We start from the raw sequence: 20,755 nt of genomic DNA, 5'->3' as shown, positions 1-20,755 counted from the left end.
GCTAGTGTTTGTCTTGTATCTTGAGAACTGTTCGTTCCACAGTGTGGCATGGAGTACCTGACTGACACTTTTATTGATACTTTTATCATACTGGTATTTTTTTGTTTTTGCTTTGCTTTGACTGGGTCAGTTTGGCTGGACCACCAGAGTGCCAATCTTATGTGCTGCTGCAGATAAAATGAGAACACCATTTGTTTGCAAATTGTATTTATAAGCCTCAAACAGCAGCAACTTATTTTCAGTTATCTGTGTGGATATAGTTTACTTTCTAATTTCTTTCATGTCTGAATAATTACCAGGCACAGTCTAGCATCCTAATAACTGGGTAGTGTGCAGTTTTTCCATCTTTGATATGAATAGGGGCTGACTGCTCTGTTCAGGTTTGAGCCTAGTTCGTGACTCTTAGCAAACAGCTCCAGGTGGTGTTGGCTTTGGTCACACTGCTTGAGGCTGTTGCCAATTGGCATCATTATGGAAGACTAGATGTCTACTATGTCCCACACACTCCCCGATTGGTCCACTACTGTGGCCCTCCTTGGAACTGCCTGCACTGGAGGTGACCTGTCACCTGTGGTTGAGTGATAGGTAGCTCCAGCAAAAGAATTTCTGAGGGGCTGTTCAGAGTTCCACCCCAGATAATACAACAAACAAATTCTGGGTGCTATTTGTGGCTGAGCCAGATGAAGGCACTCCTCTTCTCCAGAGCAAGTCTCTCAGCTCACAAGGTCTGGGCATTCACACAGGGTGGATTTACTGGTAGTTGGGAGTACCAATATCAGGGAATGTAGGTGCCAAGAAGGGGAAGGAATCCAGTGTGCACTGTGCACATATAAGGAGGAATTTTTGAAGGGATTATCCTAGATTGGGAATGGGTGCTTCCAGGTACCATGAAGAACAAAGGGTGCTGCCAAGTGCAGGTAGTGGCTCATGTTGGAACTAAAAAGATGGATTGGATTGGAAGAGATGCTTTGATTTTGATTGGCTAGCTGTAGTGGCTAGTAGTAAAGACCAAGTCTTGGTTGTGAGATGAAGGCAGAGCTCGCCATCTGTAGCATCGTATGCATAACCAACTGTTGTCCTTGGGTACAGAGGCCAGTGGATGGCCCGAATCAAGGGTCCACATGGTTCTGCAACCACGTTGGCTGAAGATTCCTTGACTTGCAACATAGGGTGGTGGGTTTCTGGATTCTGCTTAATAGGTCAGGGGTCCACTATACACAGGAAGTGGCTACACAGGTAGTGGGACCTGTGTAAAGGGAACTGGGTAGTACTTTTAGGTTCCCATGGAAAGAACATATTCTTGTAAACTGCTAGTGGGAAAGTTCAGATAACCAGCTTATGCAATCGACTGTAGAATGATACACTGCCACCAACATAGATCCCAGAAGGCTTCAGAATGCAGGATAAAAAAAAAAAAAAAAATCAGGGCTCCTATGGAAAAACCCTGTTTGCAGGGACCAAACAAAAACATGTAACACATAATGTAACACTGGGTTCACATCAATTATTTTTGCACTTTTCTTTCTGATATTGATTTGTATCCTGCAGGACTGTGGACAAAAACAGGAAATAAGGGAAAAGAAAGGCGTCAGTCTCCAGGCTACCCTAAAACTCAGAAGGCTATATATCAGTCTGTCACAACCTAGATTTCATCTCTGAGAGAAAGCTGTTAATAATATTTGAAGAGAGGCAGTGAAACACTGCTCTACACCCCAATACAAGAACCTCTTGGAAGCAGCAGGAGAACATGAAGTAGAACTATGCAGACAATACCACTCACCAAAACCAGGATTTGTATACCAGATAAAATTAATAAAATTTCAAAATTAAAGCTGCACATATGTTCTGTATACACACATGATTATATAACATTAACAGAATTGTTATCATGGGTCAAAAGCATGCTGTGAAGGAAAGACCATCCACAAAATGATTAGTTTGTATGTTAATGGCACGAATGAGCTGGTTGACAGCTGTGCATTGTCTATGATGTAATATCTTCCTATTAGCTGTCACCAAACCGATCCAGAGACACATTACAAATATCTACTTTCTACCATAAACAAGTGCAGTACATGGACCACTGTTTGTAAAGTTTAGCTAATAAACCTGTCCACTGGAGTTGTTGACTTGAGGAACTATGTTATTAATGGGGGCACATTAAAGCCATTTCAAAGTAATGAATGTACATATAAAGTACCTGCACTTACCGTGTCTCCACTAAGGAACAACAGAAGCTCCTGGTTCCAATGAAGATGCTACAGGCCTATAAACTTTCTAGTGTTCTTGACCTTGCTGGTTTGTTTTCAGCCAAAAGGAAAGGGAGGGTACTGGCTGCAAGATTATTCCGGTTTGCCTTGTTAAGAGGCATGATGTGCTCAGCATTGTTGAGTGGACACCCAAACTAATCCAACTTGCATATTTGGGCCTGAAGAATGCCTCACTGCAATATCCAACCAAGCAGTGAGGGGTTGCTCTTCACTGGGAAATTCAGTGTCAGGAGAGAGAGAGAGAGAGAGAGAGAGAGAGAGAGAGAGAGACACTCCGGCACACAGCAGCCTTGTGTAGTGATACACACCACTATTAAGAAATGTGGTGATACATGCCACCATGGAGAAGTGATGCATGCCACTATGCAGAAGTGATGCATATCCCTACATAATCTTTCCAACAAATGCTACTTGCAACTACGAAGCTATTTATGTAATAAGATTACAGAAACAAAATAATGTGTTGAGTGTAAAAGTACAGGGCATAAGAGGCATGTCAATATCTTGTGTTTGCCAAGGTTCCATCCAAGATGTGGTGTTCCAATGGCGAGTTTGGGTAATATAGACTACAACTGCTGGGATTTCAGATCCACCTGTTATGCAAACAACTTGTTTATAAATGCCCAGATATGTTTCAGCACTTTTCTGCCTTCATCAGTGGGTACTTTTATTTACCTACATGTTTCAAGTAATAATGATCCTAACAAAATTAGATCTCCTAACAGTTTATGTCTTTTCACTGTTACCTAATTTTTCTATGTTTCTGGGTTATGTATCATCCTCGATATTTTTCTACATACAGATAGATTGTCATTTGCAACTGAATTATGTTCCGGTGAGTTTGGTTGACTAATCAGCAAATCTCTACCTATGAAGCAATTTTGATGCACCACAAAATTTCATGTCCATTTTGTAGAACTCCACTCACAAGCTCTACTTCTTTACTTTAGCTCCCCTCTGCCTGTGCCAAGGTGAAGGCTCCAATAAGAATATTTTTTGATTTTATGATGATCTCAGCTCCATATTTTCTGACCTGTGTTATTCAGTGGAAGATGATAGGGTACCTCTGCAAAGCCCATGAGGGCACTATGGTCAAGAGGAAACGAAACACGTAGCAGGCTACATGCAGAATGGATTTTTAGGTTAGAAAACCACCTGTGAAGACAGTAAATAGATAAATGCAGATCTAAGTTTGGGTCACCTAATTTTGGAACTGAGGAAAATACAAGTCAAATGTCACAAAACCTAATGAAACCCAAGGTAAAAGTAAAGCTTTCAACAACCTGGAGGTAGTTATTAACACCTTAGTGCTCTATTAGGCATTGTCTTACTGGGTGCGGTAGGCCACTGGCTTCCTCCAACTTCTGAACTCACTGACACAGTAAGTTACATGAGGACCTTGAGCTTCACACTGGAATGGAAACTCGTTTTCCACATATACAATTTCCATGTGAAAAAGTTACATGTGATGCTTGGGACTGAACCCAAAACACTTGAATTTGTAACCTCACTCCCATTCAATACGCAATCCTCTTACTCTTAGGAAAGTGTGTAAGCATTCAAGACAAGATCCGGAGTTTCATTAACTAACAGTGGGATTGTACACACAACACTGGAAGGAAAACTAGAAATAATTAGCTACAAAATCTGATATTCCATACAGAGGACCCACTAGGAAGATGCACCACAGAGCACAGGCAGTAATACATTTATCATCATCATGAAAAATCAGTACTGTACAATGAAATAAATATGCATTTATCTCATTGCATGTAACTGAAATTTGAAATCTGCATGCAGGTAAGTATCAAATGTGAGGAAAAAATAATTTTAAAGTGTCAATTGTGATGTGGAAAAAATAACCATCTGAGTTCCAACATCCACCCACCATAGTACATTAATGCTTAAGAAATAGTCTGGTAAATATTGTATACAAATCAAATTCCTGTATCATACTGCAGTGACAGGATATATATACTGGTCAATGCATGCATTCAAATGGGGAGAAAGATGTGGAGGAAAATTACATCAATAATGTACAACATGACCTGAGGTTGAGCAAATATAGACAACATGAGCCATGGCCTTTTATCAGGAGCTGTTCATCCATTTCCTTTAGGTGATTTTGAGAATCCATGGAAAATGTAGATCTAAATTTCAGAGGACAATCTGAACTCTTTCATCTCAAAATCATGTCCTGTGACATTAGCACAGCTGCGAGAACAAAGATTCCTGTGAAAAATCTACAAAACATGTTTTCCCTAAATTAACCTCTAACTGTTTAGAAAACCCACACAAAAGGCAAATATTTGTTCTGTTAGCACTAGACATGCCAAAAATAATAAATTCTCTAAATACAGAGATTGGAATATGAGCACTGGACTACTGAAGGATCACAGGTTGCTACTGTTAAAAAGAAATTCTGAAAGACAGGAACATACTTCTCCCTAACAAACCTGGTAAAGTGATCAGACATGACATAACAGCCAATACAAACAGCATGGGGAATGTTGTGGAAGACAGTGAGGACCAGAAAATGTTAACATTACATAGTTACATGACAGCAAGTACCTGTACAGCAAACCCAAATGAAGCTAAATCCCCAAATCCCCACGGCCAACCGAAAGTTGAACATATGAGAACCACCAAGACAGCTTATATAAGAAGCCTTCCATTAATTTCTAAGCAAGATCATATCTTGCAAAACATGAAACAAAAAACGAAAACCCCAGAACATCTGAACAAAAATGTTAGAAAAGGGATCAAAGACATCTCTACAAATGATAGGTGACAATAATGCACATGGTAGCAAAACAGAAGACAGTAACAGAAAAGACATAATTACAATGCTTTGCCTTATGAAGTTTCTCCACTATAGAACATAAAAATGCATTTCAAATTTTTTACTACAGCATAGATACTAAAACGACAGATACATAATTGACTAAGGTGGGGACAAGAGGGAGAAAGAAAAACATAACTTATTCTACACAGTAGACCACTAGACCTAAAGGGGCAGCCAACAAATTAAACAAAACAAGTGGGTGTTGCAGAGCCACCTCTGGCAATGGAACTGTTACTTTATGGAACATGGGCTTTTCAAGGGAATAGAAAAATGCACAGGTCATTTCAGATTGTAAGAAGAGGCACAGGAAACATGTTTGGGGCTAAAGACCTAAACAGCAGGTAATTTTGTTCTCCTATATGATTTTGTAAAGAAAACAGTTCCTCTGCAATAATTAAAATGGATCCTACAGTCATTGATTGCTCTATTCACTCACAGTTCTGCTGCAATTTTGAATACCAGAAGATTTAAGCTAATCAGTAACATTCACACTGCAATCTAATGACTGCCTAATATTAGAGAATCGTCTACGTAACAACAGATGTAAAAATTTATTTGGGCTGCACTGATGAGTTAAACCTGGATTTCTAGCATTTTATGGGCTGTCACCTTAAGCATTACGGACACATCCCTGTGACAGTAAGAACTTGACAGAAAAGGGGATCTTGCAGATCATCCTCTTCAATTTCTTTCAGATTTACAGTATTTGGAGTTTAGTGCTGGAAAATCAATTTCCTAAACCAGCACTATGCAGTTACCAAACAACTAAAATAATTTTACTTTAACATCAGAAGATTTCTGAGTGCTGTCTACCACAAAATATTTCCTATTTATTAACACAACTGCTGATAATTTAGAGTATAGCATAAAAGTGCCCTAATGGGGAAGTTCCTGGTTCGAATCTCTTAGTAGGAACTACAACTTTTTAAAAACTTCCAAAACTACTAAAAACTGCAAATTTAACAAATACTGAATTGTAATGGTTTGGTGAAAATTACATATTTTTTCATCATTTGACATATGAAAAGAAATATTTTGATGAATTTATGTTAGATTTCTTTATTTTCCATTTGATGCTCTTCATTTTTGTACCAAAATGTAATTTCTCAACAGAACTTGCATTTTTATGTAACTTTTAATTAAAAATAAGTATTAAAAAGTATGATTCAGCATGAATTAAAATTACCATTCGTCTTACATATGGAATGTAAATAAAACTAAAAGAACTGGTAGCACTTAGTGTGATCTGAACCACCAATTTCATGATTATTATACTATTGTCCTATGCATTCAGCTACAGACAACCATAAATAAATTTTTTTATACTTACCAGCACTCACAAATCACCCAATTGCCAAATGCATTCCTTGTTTCTACTTTTATGGAGAACTGTGTCATACAAAATATTTGGCTGGTCACTGACCTTCAAATTCTGAACCTAAGATGAAAATCTATGAGGACACGCAAGTGACATCCCCTTGGCAGCCCTGGAGGCATGCTTGGGTAGGATAATTGTTGAAGTAACTGATCCTGAAACTAGGAGTTACAGCCTCAAATCGGAGACATAGCAACAGTTTTCATCTGTTAGTTTGTATGGGTACCAATGCAGTCTCAGTCTCACAGAATTGTTATATTCATATAGATAATGAAGTAATTCTACAGATATACATGCTAAAACTAGTTCTCCTGCTTAAAGACAGCACTTCAAACAACAGTGCACAGGCCCCACCCCAAATGAACCATGGACACTGCTGACACAGGGTTGCTTGCATGTCAACGATACTGAAAACAGTGTTAGGTGCAAACACAGGTAAGTATTATCTGAGGAGAAATCAAGCTAACACATGGTTCCTCAAGAGGGGGCAAAATCCTTTTCAGCAGTTGCTAGAGCAATGGTCTGGATGATCAACTGACCTGGCCTTGTAACATTAACCAGATTCCTGTGCCAATACTGCAAATTGCTGAAAGCAAAGGGTAACTGTAGTTGTGTGTGTTTTTCTTCTGAACAGCATGCAGCTCTTTTGCACAAAATTATCTTAGGCAAAATATTCAGGAGGTAAACTAGTCCCCCTTTCAGATCTCCAGGCAGAGACTACTCAGAAGAATGTAATCAGGAAAAGCTGGCCAGGCAGTCTATATGTCTGTGTGTGGAGTATTACATACCTTAGTAGAGTAGGCATGTATCACTAGGGATAAGATAGGTACTGCCTACAGGAAAATTAAAGAGACCTTTAGAGAAAAGAGAAGCACTTGAATGAATAAATGAATATCAAGAGCTCAGATGGAAAACCAATTCTAAGCAAAGAAGAGAAAGCAGAAAGGTGGAGGGATTATATAGAGGATCTATAAAAGGGTGATGTACTGGAGGGCAATATATGGAAATTGAACAGAATGTAGATGAAGATGAAATGAGAAATGATACTGTTTGACAAAGCAGTGAAAGACCCGAGTCTAAACAAGGCCCTTGAAGTATACAACATTGTATTAGAATTACTGATAGCCACTACCATGTGGTGAGTAGGATGTAGGAGATAGGCAAAATACCCTGACCTCAAGAAGAATATAACAATTCCAATCGCAAAGAACAAAGGTGTTGACAGACATGAAAATTACTAAACTATCAGTTTAATAAGTCGTGGCTGGAAAATACTAACACCAATTCATTACAGATGAATGGAAAAACTGGTAGAAGCTGACCTTGGGATAAATCATGGATCCCATAGAAATTGTTGACAACATGAGGCAATACTGACCCTACAACTTATCTCAGAACACAGATTAAGGAAAGGTAAACCTACATTTCTAGCATTTGTAGACTTAGAGGAACCTTTTGACAATGTTGACTCGTATACTCTCTTCCAAATTCTGAAGGTGGCAGGGGTCAAATACAGGGAACAAAAGGCTATTTACAATTTGTACAAAAACCAGATGGCAGTTATGAGTCGAGGGGCATGAAAGGGAAGCAGTGGTCGGGAAGGGAGGGAGACAGGGTTGTAGCCTATCCCTGATACTATTGAATCTGTATATTCAGCAAGCACTGATGAAAAAAGAAAAATTTGGAGCAGAAATTAAAATCCAAAAGTTTCATATCAGCACACACTCCATTGCAGAGTGAAAATCTCATTCTGGAAACATCCTCCAGGCTGTGGCTAAGCCATGTCTCCACAATATCCTTTCTTTCAGAAGTGCTAGTTCTGTAAGGTTCGCAGGAGAGTTCTGTAAAGTTTGGAAGGTAGGAGACGAGATACTGCTAGATGTAAAGCTGTGAGGACCGCGCGTGAGTCTTGCTTCGGTAGCTCAGATGGTAGAGCACTTGCCTGTGAAATGCAAAGGTCCCGAGTTAGAGTCTCGGTCGAGCACACAATTTTAATCTGCCAGGAAGTTTCGTATCAGCACACACTCCGCTGCAGAGTGAAAATCTCATTCTAAGAACTTTGAGGTGTGCCAACGACATTGCAATTATGTCAGAAACAGTGAAGTACCTTGAAGAACAGTTGAACAGAAAGAATAGTGTCTTGAAAGGAGGATATACGATGAACATCAACAAAAGAAAAATGAGGATAATAGAATTTACTCAAATCAGTGATGCCGAGGGATTTGGATGAGGAAATGAGACACAAAGTAGTAGATGAGTTTTCCTATTTGGGGAGCAAAATAATTGGTGATGGTTGAAGTAGAGAGGATATAAAATGGAGGGTGGCAATGGCAAGTAAAGCTTTTCTGTAGAAGACGAATTTTTTTATATCGAGTATAGAGTTAAGTGTCAGGAAATCTTTCCTGGAAGTATTTGTACGGAGTGTAATCTTATATGGAAATGAAACATGGATGACAAACAGTTTAAACAAGAAGAGAATAGAAGCTTTTGAAATGTGGTGCTACAGAAGAATGCTGAAGATTATATGGGTAGATCACACAACTAATGAGGAGGCACTGAATAGAATCGGAGAGATGAGGAATTTGTGGCAGAACTTGACAAGAAGAAGGGATCGGTTGGTAGGACATGTTCTGAGGCATCAAGGGATCCTCAATTTAGTATTGGAGTGCAGCGTTGAGGGTAAAAGACATAGAGGGAGTCCAAGAGATGAATAAACGAAGCAGATTCAGAAGGATGTAGGTTGCAGTACATACTTTGAGCTGAAGAAGCTTGCACAAAGTAGGTTAGTATGGAGAGCTGCACGAAACCAGTCTCTGGACTGAAGAAGAAAACAACGACGACAGCAGCAGTTGCCTAGGAAGATTAGAGACTTTGAAAGGAAAAATGGATAGGTTGTGTTCAGTTGTATTAAAAACTGAAGTGCAGTGGCAGAAAGGACAGGACTTCTGGTCAGGTCAGTACAGGATTATCCACAAAAAATAAAATAGGGGTCATGTAGGGAGTGACCTAGTAATAAGTAAGAAAATAGGAACATGAGTAAGGTACTATGAACAGCAATGTCAATTAATTACCATGGCTGAAATAGGCATGAGGAAGATGCAATAGTGGTAGAAATTTGTGTGGCAACTAGACCAGCAGAAGAATGGAATAGGAAAAGGTTTGATGAGAAAAAATTATTCAATAGCTAAGTAAGATCAAAACCAATTCTAGAAAGTAATTAAATTCAATAGTAGGAACAGGATGAATAAGAAAATAGCAAGAGAACATCCAATGGCACAATGGACTGGAAGGGGGAAGCCACCTGGTAGAATTTTGCACGTTGCATGAATTAGTCACTGCGAACACCTGTTTCAAGTATCATGAAAGACGTTTATGTATGTGGAATAACATGTTGACACCAAAAGATTTCAAATGGTTATTTAATGGCAAAAACGAATATTTCAAAAGCAGATTTTAAACTACAAAACATTTCCAGTGAGATGTGGACTCTGGCTAGAGTTGTTTTTATCAACTGCACAGTAATGTTGAAGAAATGGTAAAAGTAGAATTTAAGTAGATGGGATTTGGATAAAATGAATGAACCAAAACTCACTGATAGTTTGAAAATCAGCATTAGGCGACAAGTAATACATAGAGGGTAAGTATACAGTATGTCATGAATATGCAGCTTTGAGATGAAACAGTGAATGCAGGGGGAAACATAGGTAAAAAGTAAGGCAACTCATGAGATACTGAATTTAATTGATGAGAAGAGAAAATACAAACATGCAGCTATTTATGCAGACAAAAGGGAATACAGACATTACTGGAATGGTGTTGACAGAACATGCAATATAGCCAAACAAGAATGGTTGTAAGGCAAAGGGGAACAAACTTGCTCTAGAAAGGGGAACGGAAGTAGTTGTAGACAAGACTGGAGGTGTCATAATATGAGCAGAATTTGATACAGCAAGCACTGAAAGAGAGAACTAGTAACAAGGCCATTGCAGTTGATGCCCCTCAGAATTATTGGGATACTTGGGAAAGCCATCCATGACAAAATTATTCCACTTCTGTGCAAGATATGAGAAATCTGATGTACAGTCATACTTCAACCAGAATGTAATAATTAAAATTTGAAGAAAGGCAGGTGCTAACAGGTGTGCATATTATCAGACCATCACATTAATATGTCATGCTTGCAAGAATGGGAAAGCTTTTAGAGGGTTAACCTTACATAAGATCACTTTGGGTACCAGAAACATGTAACACGAAGCAATACTCATTGTATGGCTTACCTTAGAAGACGAATTAAAGAAAGACAAAATTGTGTTTACAGCTTTTGCAGATTTACTAAAATGCTTTTGAGAATGTGGAGTTGACTGCACTCTTTGGAATTTGGACAGCAGCAGAATAAATAGACAGGAAGCAAAAGTTTGGTTGCAACTTTCACAGAAACCAGGCTCCAGTTGCAAGAGTTTCTAAAAGAAATGAAAGGGAAGCACTGAGTAGGAAATGAGACAGGCTTGTACCCTATATCTGACATGCACTCTGTACGAGGAAGACATGAAGGAAATCTGGAAGAAATTTATGAAGGAAAGGAAATTGTGTGTTTACCAACAACAACGTAATTCTATCAAACAAAACAGGCATCTTGAAATTGTCAATGAAGCAATGTGTGGGAGGTAAAAATTGGAAGAGTAAAATGGGATAGTATCACTAGAAGAGATTGTATGACAAACATCAATGAAAGCAATGGAATCTAGCTATCGGGCAATGTTGAGTTCCGACTAGAAAATGAGACCCTAAATGTAGTAGACAAAGTTTGCTATTTGGGCATCAAAATAACTGACAATGGCCGAAGTAAGAGGAGGAGGATATTAGTGTTTAACGTCCCGTCGACAACGAGGTCATTAGAGACGGAGCGCAAGCTCGGGTGAGGGAAGGATGAGGAAGGAAATCGGCCGTGCCCTTTCAAAGGAACCATCCCGGCATTTGCCTGAAGCGATTTAGGGAAATCACGGAAAACCTAAATCAGAATGGCCGGAGACGGGATTGAACCGTCGTCCTCCCGAATGCGAGTCCAGTGTGCTAACCACTGCGCCACCTCGCTCGGTGCCAAAGTAAGAAAGAAATAAAGTGCAGACTAGCAATATCAAGGAACATGTGGCTAATGAAGAGGCCTGTTCATACCTAATATAAATTTAAGTGTTAGGAAGTATTTTCTGAAGTTATTTGTAGTGCAGCCTTACATGGAAGTCAAATATAAATGATAGGCAATTCAGAGAAGATGAGAATGAAAGCATCTGAAATCTGCTACAGAAGAATGCTGAAGACTTGATGGGTAGGCGAAACAAATGAGGGAGGAACATAGGGACCAATGTCACTAACACAAGGGACCTGTTACTAGCACAAATTCTGAGTCAAGTTGGTAATAGAGAGATATGTGAGGGTAAAAAGTGTAAACGGAGACTATGACATGAAGACAAGAAGCAAGTTCAGATGGATGTAGTAAGCGACAGTCAGAGATTAACGGGTTTCTGGAGGTTAGACTATCATGGGCAAGTACATCAAGCCAATCTATATTATATTCACCAAAACTGAGCCACAACATTAACACTGCTTAGTTTCATAGTCACACAAATTCTAGAATCACCTGTTGGTCCACTTGCTCATCCCATTCTTCTTTTACTTTCATGATCGATGTGTGTAACTGTACCTGTGGTGAACAGTAAAAAAAAAAAAAACAGCAAGGAGTTTAAGAAGTCAATTTTACATATATTACAAAAAGTATCACATTTTAAGTCCGACACTTCTACAGAATAAATGGCTCATTCTTTTCAGAAAGTGGCCTTCTCAGTGACAGTCAGTAAGGTGCATTTCAATGGTAGTGATCTAAAAGTTATATGAATGATCAGTGACAACATATTTGAAAATTTATTTGCATCTTGCATTTCATTTTCCTATGCTTCTATTTTCAATCGTATTTCCTACTCCCATAATCATTATTTACTTATCATTAACTATTTTATAAGAAATGTGCATCATATAAAAAAAACAGTAGTGTAGTGAAATCAGTGGGTACAACTAGAATCTTTAATATTGCAATCAACAATACCCACATCACACAACTAATTGTAACGTGGGTTTTGAGGCCATTCACTTTGTGAGAGTTTCCTGTTCTTGCTAGCCTATGACTTGGGATGTGGATGTTTGTATTATTTACAGTATCTTGCTCATGAACTGCTTTCTGTCAACCCATTCTTTAACATTCTTCCAGATGCCAACAGCAGAGTCATAGAGATATCAAAAACTGTTAGTATTCTAAGCCTGGTAAACAAGATACAGACAGCACTATATGTTCCGCCTAGCCTATCACGTGGACTTTTTTTTAGTGTTACTGATATCAGGGCAATAAACATGTATCTGACAAAGGAACCAAAATATGACATACAGAGAGTGTTACAACCAAACACTCCTCCCAGTTTACACATGAGGTAGAACAATCTTGAGGACTTTTCTTGCAGATTTGGTTTGTGTGTTTTTCCCAGTTCACTTTCCCATCAACATGAAATTTGGCACATTTACTTTCTATACTGGCTCTCAGACAGGTACAATGAAAGAGTGTTAAAAACCTGACCTTCTGGACAAAGCCCTTCTGAAATAGAAAACACATTCAAAGGAACACACACATGGCCACTGTCTCCAGGAACTGGGACATGACCATCTACTTTTGGCCTGAGCAACAATCTGTTAGGGTGGGTTGTGAGGTATGAGGAGGCACAGGGTAGGGAGAGAGGGATAGCAGTGTGAAGGGGGGAGGAAGGGTGGGGGGAAGATAATGTGTTCTATGTGATAGCATGCAAGGATGTGGCAGAGACATTATGGGTTGCTAAAGCAGTTTTGGGAAGCTGTTCTGTGGGAGGGGAAGGGGAGTAGAGAAATTGAGTAGGGAAAAATAGTACTTTCACTGGGAGGAAAGAAGTGAGTGTGTGTGTGTGTGTTTTGCTAAAGTGAGAGCAGGGAAATGGATATGGGTATGGGTAGAGGACATGGACTAGCATGGGTTGAGTCTAGAAGAGTTACAGGAAATAATATGTTGTGTTAGAAGGTAGAATCCACATAGTGCCAGCTGTGAAGCAGTCACTGAATGTAAGTACATCATGCTGGGGGCACTTTCAGCAAGTGGGTGGTCCAGCTCTCTTGGCAACACTTTGGCAGTGGTCACTCCTGCAGACAGAGCATGTTAGTTGTCATGCCTATGTAGGGAACAGCACAGTGGTTGCAGGCCGGTAGTTGCCAATCACACGGTTGCTTTCACAGGTAGCCCTGTGTTTGTGTTGGAGACATCTGACAGGGCTGGAGGAAACATGTATGTCCTGCATGTAGTTCTGTTTCAGGGATATGAGACATGAGGCAAGAGGTTGGAAGCAGGGCTGGAGTGGCAGGGTAAATCCTGGCAGAGAATGTGATTCAGTTGCTTCAGGGAAATGGGGGTCAACCAAAGCATCCAATCCCACCTGTCGGCTTTGAGCTGTGATGTAAGGCTGTTGTGTGTGACATCATGGTGGTGCGGAATTTAGTTTGTGAGAGTTGCATGTTTGTAGGTGTTTTGATGTGATCAATGGTGCTCTCTGGTGGTGTCTTTATGGGTAATGTGTTATGTAGCATATGGGGTTCATTTGCGTGGTAGTGTTGCTCGTGTGTGGTATTTGTAGTGACTGTGCTTTAAGCAGAATATTTTTCAGGGAGTTAACAATTTTGGTTTTATGTCGACGTTATTTTTTTGTTCGTCATGTGTGAATTTTGGTGAACTGCTTTTTTTATGTCCTTGGTAGGTATGGATGACTGACAAGGTCAACAGTTTTTGGTTGTCTGCGATGATAGGGGACAGTGTGTTGTCTCTAATAAAATTTCTTCTACTATTCGATTTTTGGATGAGGTCGTGAAGTGTTCAGTGTGTCGCGAAGAAATGTAGCTTACTAAAGTTCTGGCGTCTCAGACCAGGGACGGCTCTATGTGGAGATGTCTTATGAATAACATGTCAAGGGAAGCGTTTGATTTCAATTTGTGGAATCGGGAGCTACTGTTGTGCTATGTACATCAAGGGATGTATCTGATTCCAGAGTATATTGTGTTTAGTGGAATTTGAGGAGTTTTGTGTTGTCAGTTTTTTCGCCATTTTGTGTGGTTTTGTATGGTGGTGTGTGTCTAAATTTGTTTCTATTTACTTTGTCTCACCCCAAAAATCCCCAGTTTCCCATGTTTGTCCCGTTAGTTTCATTAAGTTTTTTGTGGAACGCGTGTGTTAGTTTTTAATTGTATTTTCATGTTAGTGGTCATGTTTACGTAATATCATAGGCGCCATATTAGAGTCATAGTGTATGGTAGTTTCCCCCATATTTGTGACGTCATGTGTCGAAGCAGATGGGTGGAATCTGACGCTTATGTGTTTGTGACTGACAAGACAAGTCACGAGAGATGAGTTTCTGGGAAAAGGTTCGAAAGGAAATTTAGGCTGTGCTGGCCTCAGTGTGATCCTTAGCATATTCCTTCAAACCACTTTGCTTCCCAATATTCTTAGCTGGTCGAGTCTCCTTATATTTCCTTTCCCCATAACACACTGCATCAGAAAAAAAATCAACCTTGAACACCTACAAATTCTTTCATCACCACCAGTACCAGCACCAATAGTGGTAGCAACTTCAGTAGTGGAAGTACTGCCAGTATTAACTTTTAGTTCATAGTATTATTCACTGACACTGCTACTTCAGACACCCAAATCATTGTAATACTATCTGTCATTAAAACTTAGGTTCATAAAAATATGATATAAAAAGGGTACTATATTTGTAAAACTGTGTTCCAGTTTAATATAGGGCCTGATGGACCTAATCAGATCAAACAAGCAAACCAATAAGATCACAAAAATGTCATCAACAAATCTTGACCTGGTGAAGGGTTTGTGATTCTGGGTGTTTAGTAAGGAATTCTCGAGGTGGCCTATGAATAAATTAGCAGAATATGATGCCATATAAATGCCCTTTGATGTACTGCACATTTGTTTGTAGGCAATGCCTACAATAGAGAATTGTGGCTGAGAATGTAGTTCAACATGGTGATCAGGAAGGGCTGTAGGTTAGGAGACAGACAGACACTGGGAAAGGTACTGTTCAGTGACTAAGCATTGGGTCTTGGGGATGTAATCATAGAGGGTGATAGCGCTGACGATGAGCAGGGTGCGGAGTGGTAAAGGAACAGTAACAGTGGATATTCCATAAAGGAAATGACTGATGTCTTTTGTGGTAGGGTAGGTTGTAACGGGCTGAAGATGGTGTCCCATAAGAGCAGAGATTCTGTCTTTGTGAGCACATTAAAAAATGCATGCACATAACAAGCTTCTCTAAATTGTGCAAATGGAAGCTCTTCCAACAACATATCACTCATCCCCATAACCCCCCCCCCCCCCCCCAGCCTCATCGTTCACTAGTCTGTATGATCGACCCCACCTATTCCCTACCCTGCTCTCATTCTAGCACTGGGCACTGCACACACCTACCCCACAACTCCTCCTCCTCCCCCCCCCCCCCCCATGCCCCATACAGCATCCCAACAGTACACCTAGCAGCCCTATACTGTCCCCCCCCCCCCCCCATGTCCTTTACCAATCCCACAGGCAGCACACCATCTGCTATCCCTCACTTCCCACCCCACAGCACTTTACACCATCACTAACTCCAACAGATTTCTGCTTGCATTAGATATGTCCTTGCCCTAGTGTTCTGAACTTCATATAAATGACATTGTCCAAAAGCTTAAATATTTAGCCGTCAATTCATTCTACCTACCTGCAACCAAAGCCCTTCTCAAATGTGTTGAGTAGGAATGTATCCTTTGTATATCATTATTCTATCCTGACATTTTCCATGTTTGATTTTACTTTCTCTGTTCTTTGGAAAACATAACAGAGGCAACCAAGTTTTGCTTGTCACCATTGGACCAGTTCAGATACGTCACATGAAAAGCTTGAACAGCAATTGCTCAGTTACATAGCTTTGAGCAAGTGGACAAACAGATACATTTACAATACAGATGTAACACATGATATGAAGGTGGAACGTAGTCCTCACTTCTGCAGTTGTTCCAAAAAGAAGTGATAAGAGAAGATTGTAACACCAAATGCATGTGTGCTAAATCTGCTACTATTTGCCTTTACCAACTGCTTACATTTTGAGATCAATGGAAGACCTACAATACTACTAGAAGAATGAAGATCCTGAATATGAGCAAGACACTAGACACACCAACTTCATAGAAAGAAAGGTAAGTGGGGTGGGGGGGGGGGGGGGGGGTGAGGAAGGTCCTACTTGACGCAGACTGGCAGTTGACGCTAACAAAAGCCTGTCAAGGCTACTTTTGTAACATGACATTGTCTAGCATCGGTATACACTTGTGTTGTCACTGCTTCTAGAGAAACTCTCAAGATGAATAATTCAGAGCAAAAGACATCTTTACAGTGTCACATGAGTGTTTTGATCTAGCTACAAAAAACTAATTACAGCACTTTGATGAAGAAAGAAATTAAGGATATATTTTCAAAACAAGCTCAATGAGGAGAGAATTCTCTGTAAAATGTTGATGGCCACACACTGGAACTTAAAAATCCTATTCTCAGAAATACTGAATCAAGAAGTGAGCTCTAACAGTAACTTTAGCATGTTTTAATTTGCCAGAAGCTGGAAGTGACATTCTGCTATTATCACTTCCTGTATGAGCATCAAACCCATAGGCATATGTTGTGTGTTACAGATGTGTCATATTTGAGCCCACACAGTTTAACTCTGTGATTATATTAACATTTAAGTAATTTATGTGATACCAAATATTTAGAGTGGCAATGTGAAGAGCTACTGGTTAAAGAGCATTGCGAACATTCCGTAGTTAAAACTGTAACACTCCTTTATTCTTTTAGTATCAGCATTACTACCATTTCCTTCCGAGGGTTGTAAATTATGCTACCAACTACACTTTCATTTAATAGTATTTAAGCTCCTCAAAAGATTTCAATAACAATTTTTGGTCTCATAGCAATTCCCTGTATTTAATAGATTCTGAATACCTACCGACAAAACAAAAACAGAACAAGAATGGTAATATTGCTAACAAGAACTCTGAGGGTATAAAACCAAAAAGTTGAGCAATAGCAAAAGTAATACACCAGGAAAAAAATATTGTAGGTCATGAGTTTAGATTTCTCCATCAGGCACCATGACAAATAGACTGCCAAATATTGTTTTTGCAATAAATCCACATATGTATCCCTCTTGTCTGAGAAAGCAACTCTGGTCAACTTAAAAATTGACCACAATTATAGCATCTGATCAATTCGTCCAGCAAGCCATACAACTGATCTAAAGTAGTAGCTAAACCATCTGCCCTCTAGCAAGTAAAGTCCTACACATATTTAACTATCGTGTCCATTAATAATACCACTTTCTAAAAAAAAGGAACAACTCTAGACATTTACAACACACCAAACTAAATCTCGAAGTAGAAAATTAATTTGTAACAAGTGATTGCTAACACCACAATAATTCAAGAACATATGACAATTTCCTACTAGACAACAAACCTGTAATCATTAACTACTGGCATGCCAACATCACACTAACAATAAGCTACAGAAAGTTTGAAACAAATTAAATATTGGAAAGCAGCATCATATACATGACACCAATCCATTGCCAATATGTTGCACAGCCAAAAGTTACAACTTCATTTGGTCAAGAATCAAAACCAACAGCCAGTACCAAATTTTTCATCTGACAAGGAGCAGGACATGTAATCTGCGTGTTTACACACCACACTTCAGAGAGAAATTAAAGAAACAATGGTAAAAAATACAAGAAGCTATTTACCAAGGAGCCTGGTTCAGCATATACTTCATTCTTCTCTTTTTTCAGCCAACTAGTTCCCTTGCAGTCCATGATTGCCCTCCTAAGCCACTGAAAAACAAGAAAGCAGAAGTGATATTGTTCACATAGTAACTATTCGACATAGTATTTTCTGGCTGCAGCAAAGGAGTCATCGCATATGAAAAATTTAGAAATAGCTGAGGAACAAAGAACCTGATAAAAAAAAACTGATTAACAACTTGCTGGTTATGAGGACTCTGCAGCCTCACTGTCATTAATGGAAAACAAAATTCAATTTGAGAGAAAACAAAACCACACACAATGGATCGAAGCATGTCAATCAATCCTGCAAATTCCTTAATACACAGAACAATTTAAGAGATTTATAATTATGTCCTCAGCAATGTATGCAAGGACAGAAAAGAATTATTTCTCAATCATACTGGCTGCACTTTCAATCAATCTATAAACACACATTTGCTCATGGTATTTAGAGAAGCAACATGAAAATCCACCTATACAGACAGAACTTTCTTTTTTACAGTCCATTTAGTATGTATTTTTAACAACTGCTTCCTTATAGAGTCATTATATTAAACGTTATCAACCCAGTATAGAGCCACGCTGGAATCTCTACCCAGTCACTAAAACACACACACTGCTGCCTCTGCGTTGCATAGAAAAATAAATCATTCTTGACGGAAATACGGAAGCGTCCGATCCCACCCGTCTGCTTTGACCCATGACGTCACAAATATGGCGGAAACAAAAACACACACACTTTCCACAAGAAGCCTAATGACACTAACGGGACAAGTGCGGGAAATGGGGTGTTTTGGGTGGGGAGCAAACTATATATAAACAAATTTAGACGCCTTGCGTAGCTACAACGTGTAAGTGAAGACAGCCATGCATGAATACCCACCCACCTCCCCAGGGGTCGTAACCCCTGCAACCCATAGAAGATGAAGATGCTTCAGAAGCTGATTGGTGTTCTTTGTCTTAAAAAAAAAGAAAATCTCACGGGATAGAACGAACAGATCAGAAAGATAAATATAATAAACTAAAACAGAAATTGGAGGAAACAGATAATTAAAGTAAGTAATAAGTGTTTTTAAATTACAAAAAAAAATTTCACGAGATAGAACGACCAGATCAGAAAAGTAAATAAAACAAGATAAAACAGAACTGGAGACAGCCACACTCAAACCAAACTCCGCGCCGTCATGACGTCACACACAACACCCTTACGTCACGGGTCAAAGCCGACGCGTGGGATCGGACGCTTCTGTCGACCCCTGCTTCCTTATAGAGTCATATTCAACGTTATCAACCCAGTATAGAGCCACGCTGGAATCTCTACCCAGTCACTAAAACACACACACTGCTGCCTCCGCGTTGCATAGAAAAATCAATTATTCTTGACTGTCAAGATTTAACACCGATTAAATTTGTCTAACAAGACTTAGCAAAATTACTTTCTCATAAGAGTACCCATGACAATGTTCTGTGATGCTTTTGTCGGTGGCAATTACACATACCCTTTAGGCCTTACAGAGTCAATTACATTTCCCATATCCTTCCACAGATTTAAACGTGTACATTACTACAAACAGCAGTTAACACTATTTACTGAACTATGGACCACGTAGGCACATTGAAAATCCATGGAAAACAACACAATGAATTCTCTCTACAGCATTCTCTTTCATCCCAACATTAAAAATCTCTGATACTCTGTATTAACGTGTGCTAACAAATCTCGTGTATCGGCGGTACAACTGTTTGCGCTACAACCCGGGCGAACTACAGATCAGATTACAGTAAACTCTTACTGTTCCTAATCGTTCCTTTACAAATATTGCTAGCGAAGGTCGCATGCACAACGCAAATCAATATAACGATATGAATGCAGAGGGTGTGTGAAATTCACGAGGGCCTTTTTTCGTCAATCAAAGTATTTTACATGGACCTTCACTTTCTCTAACTACCACAGCATACAGACACTTTTCCGGTAGTTACAGAAAACACAAACTTTCAGGCGGTTCTTTAGCTAAATCACGGGAAACATTTAGCAATTTTACCGGACAGGACGAAAACAGCAAGCACCATACATACACACACGTCGATCTGGTCTTTTTCGTAATTGACGAACAGCACAGGTACGTAATGTGTGCACTAATATGTTTGTCTAGGCACTAGTCACCTCCTGCTCGCAATGCGGATACACAAGCTCACTGAAAGTAACAAGTGCTTGGTTCTGATACACATAACCTGAAATAATTACTTATGAAATTCTAAGGCTATCTCAAACCATAACCAGAGGCGCCAAAGTTCATACAATTAAATGCAGAACAAACTTATGGATCAA

At 39.4% G+C, this 20,755-nt stretch overlaps 1 protein-coding gene across 5 annotated transcripts in view; it reads right to left on the bottom strand.

Moving 5' to 3' along the window:
- The window catches only part of LOC124720001 (zinc finger protein OZF-like), a 57,453-nt gene that overhangs the window by 36,417 nt on the left and 281 nt on the right, over nucleotides 1-20,755 (bottom strand). For 3 of the 5 annotated variants that reach the window (XM_047245232.1, XM_047245236.1, XM_047245233.1), the window contains exons 2-3: nucleotides 18,388-18,474; nucleotides 12,126-12,188 (exon numbers count right to left, since the gene is read on the bottom strand). In XM_047245232.1, coding sequence (XP_047101188.1) covers nucleotides 12,126-12,188; nucleotides 18,388-18,456 — 132 coding nt within the window. In that variant the 5' untranslated portion in view covers nucleotides 18,457-18,474. The remainder of the gene's footprint in view (nucleotides 1-12,125; nucleotides 12,189-18,387; nucleotides 18,475-20,755) is intronic. The other 2 variants (XM_047245234.1, XM_047245235.1) reach the window with 1 other exon arrangement.

This window comes from Schistocerca piceifrons, chromosome 11, assembly GCF_021461385.2.
Source record: "Schistocerca piceifrons isolate TAMUIC-IGC-003096 chromosome 11, iqSchPice1.1, whole genome shotgun sequence".
Classification (NCBI taxonomy): Eukaryota; Metazoa; Arthropoda; class Insecta; order Orthoptera; family Acrididae; genus Schistocerca; species Schistocerca piceifrons.
This window is presented reverse-complemented; position numbering and strand designations above follow the sequence as displayed.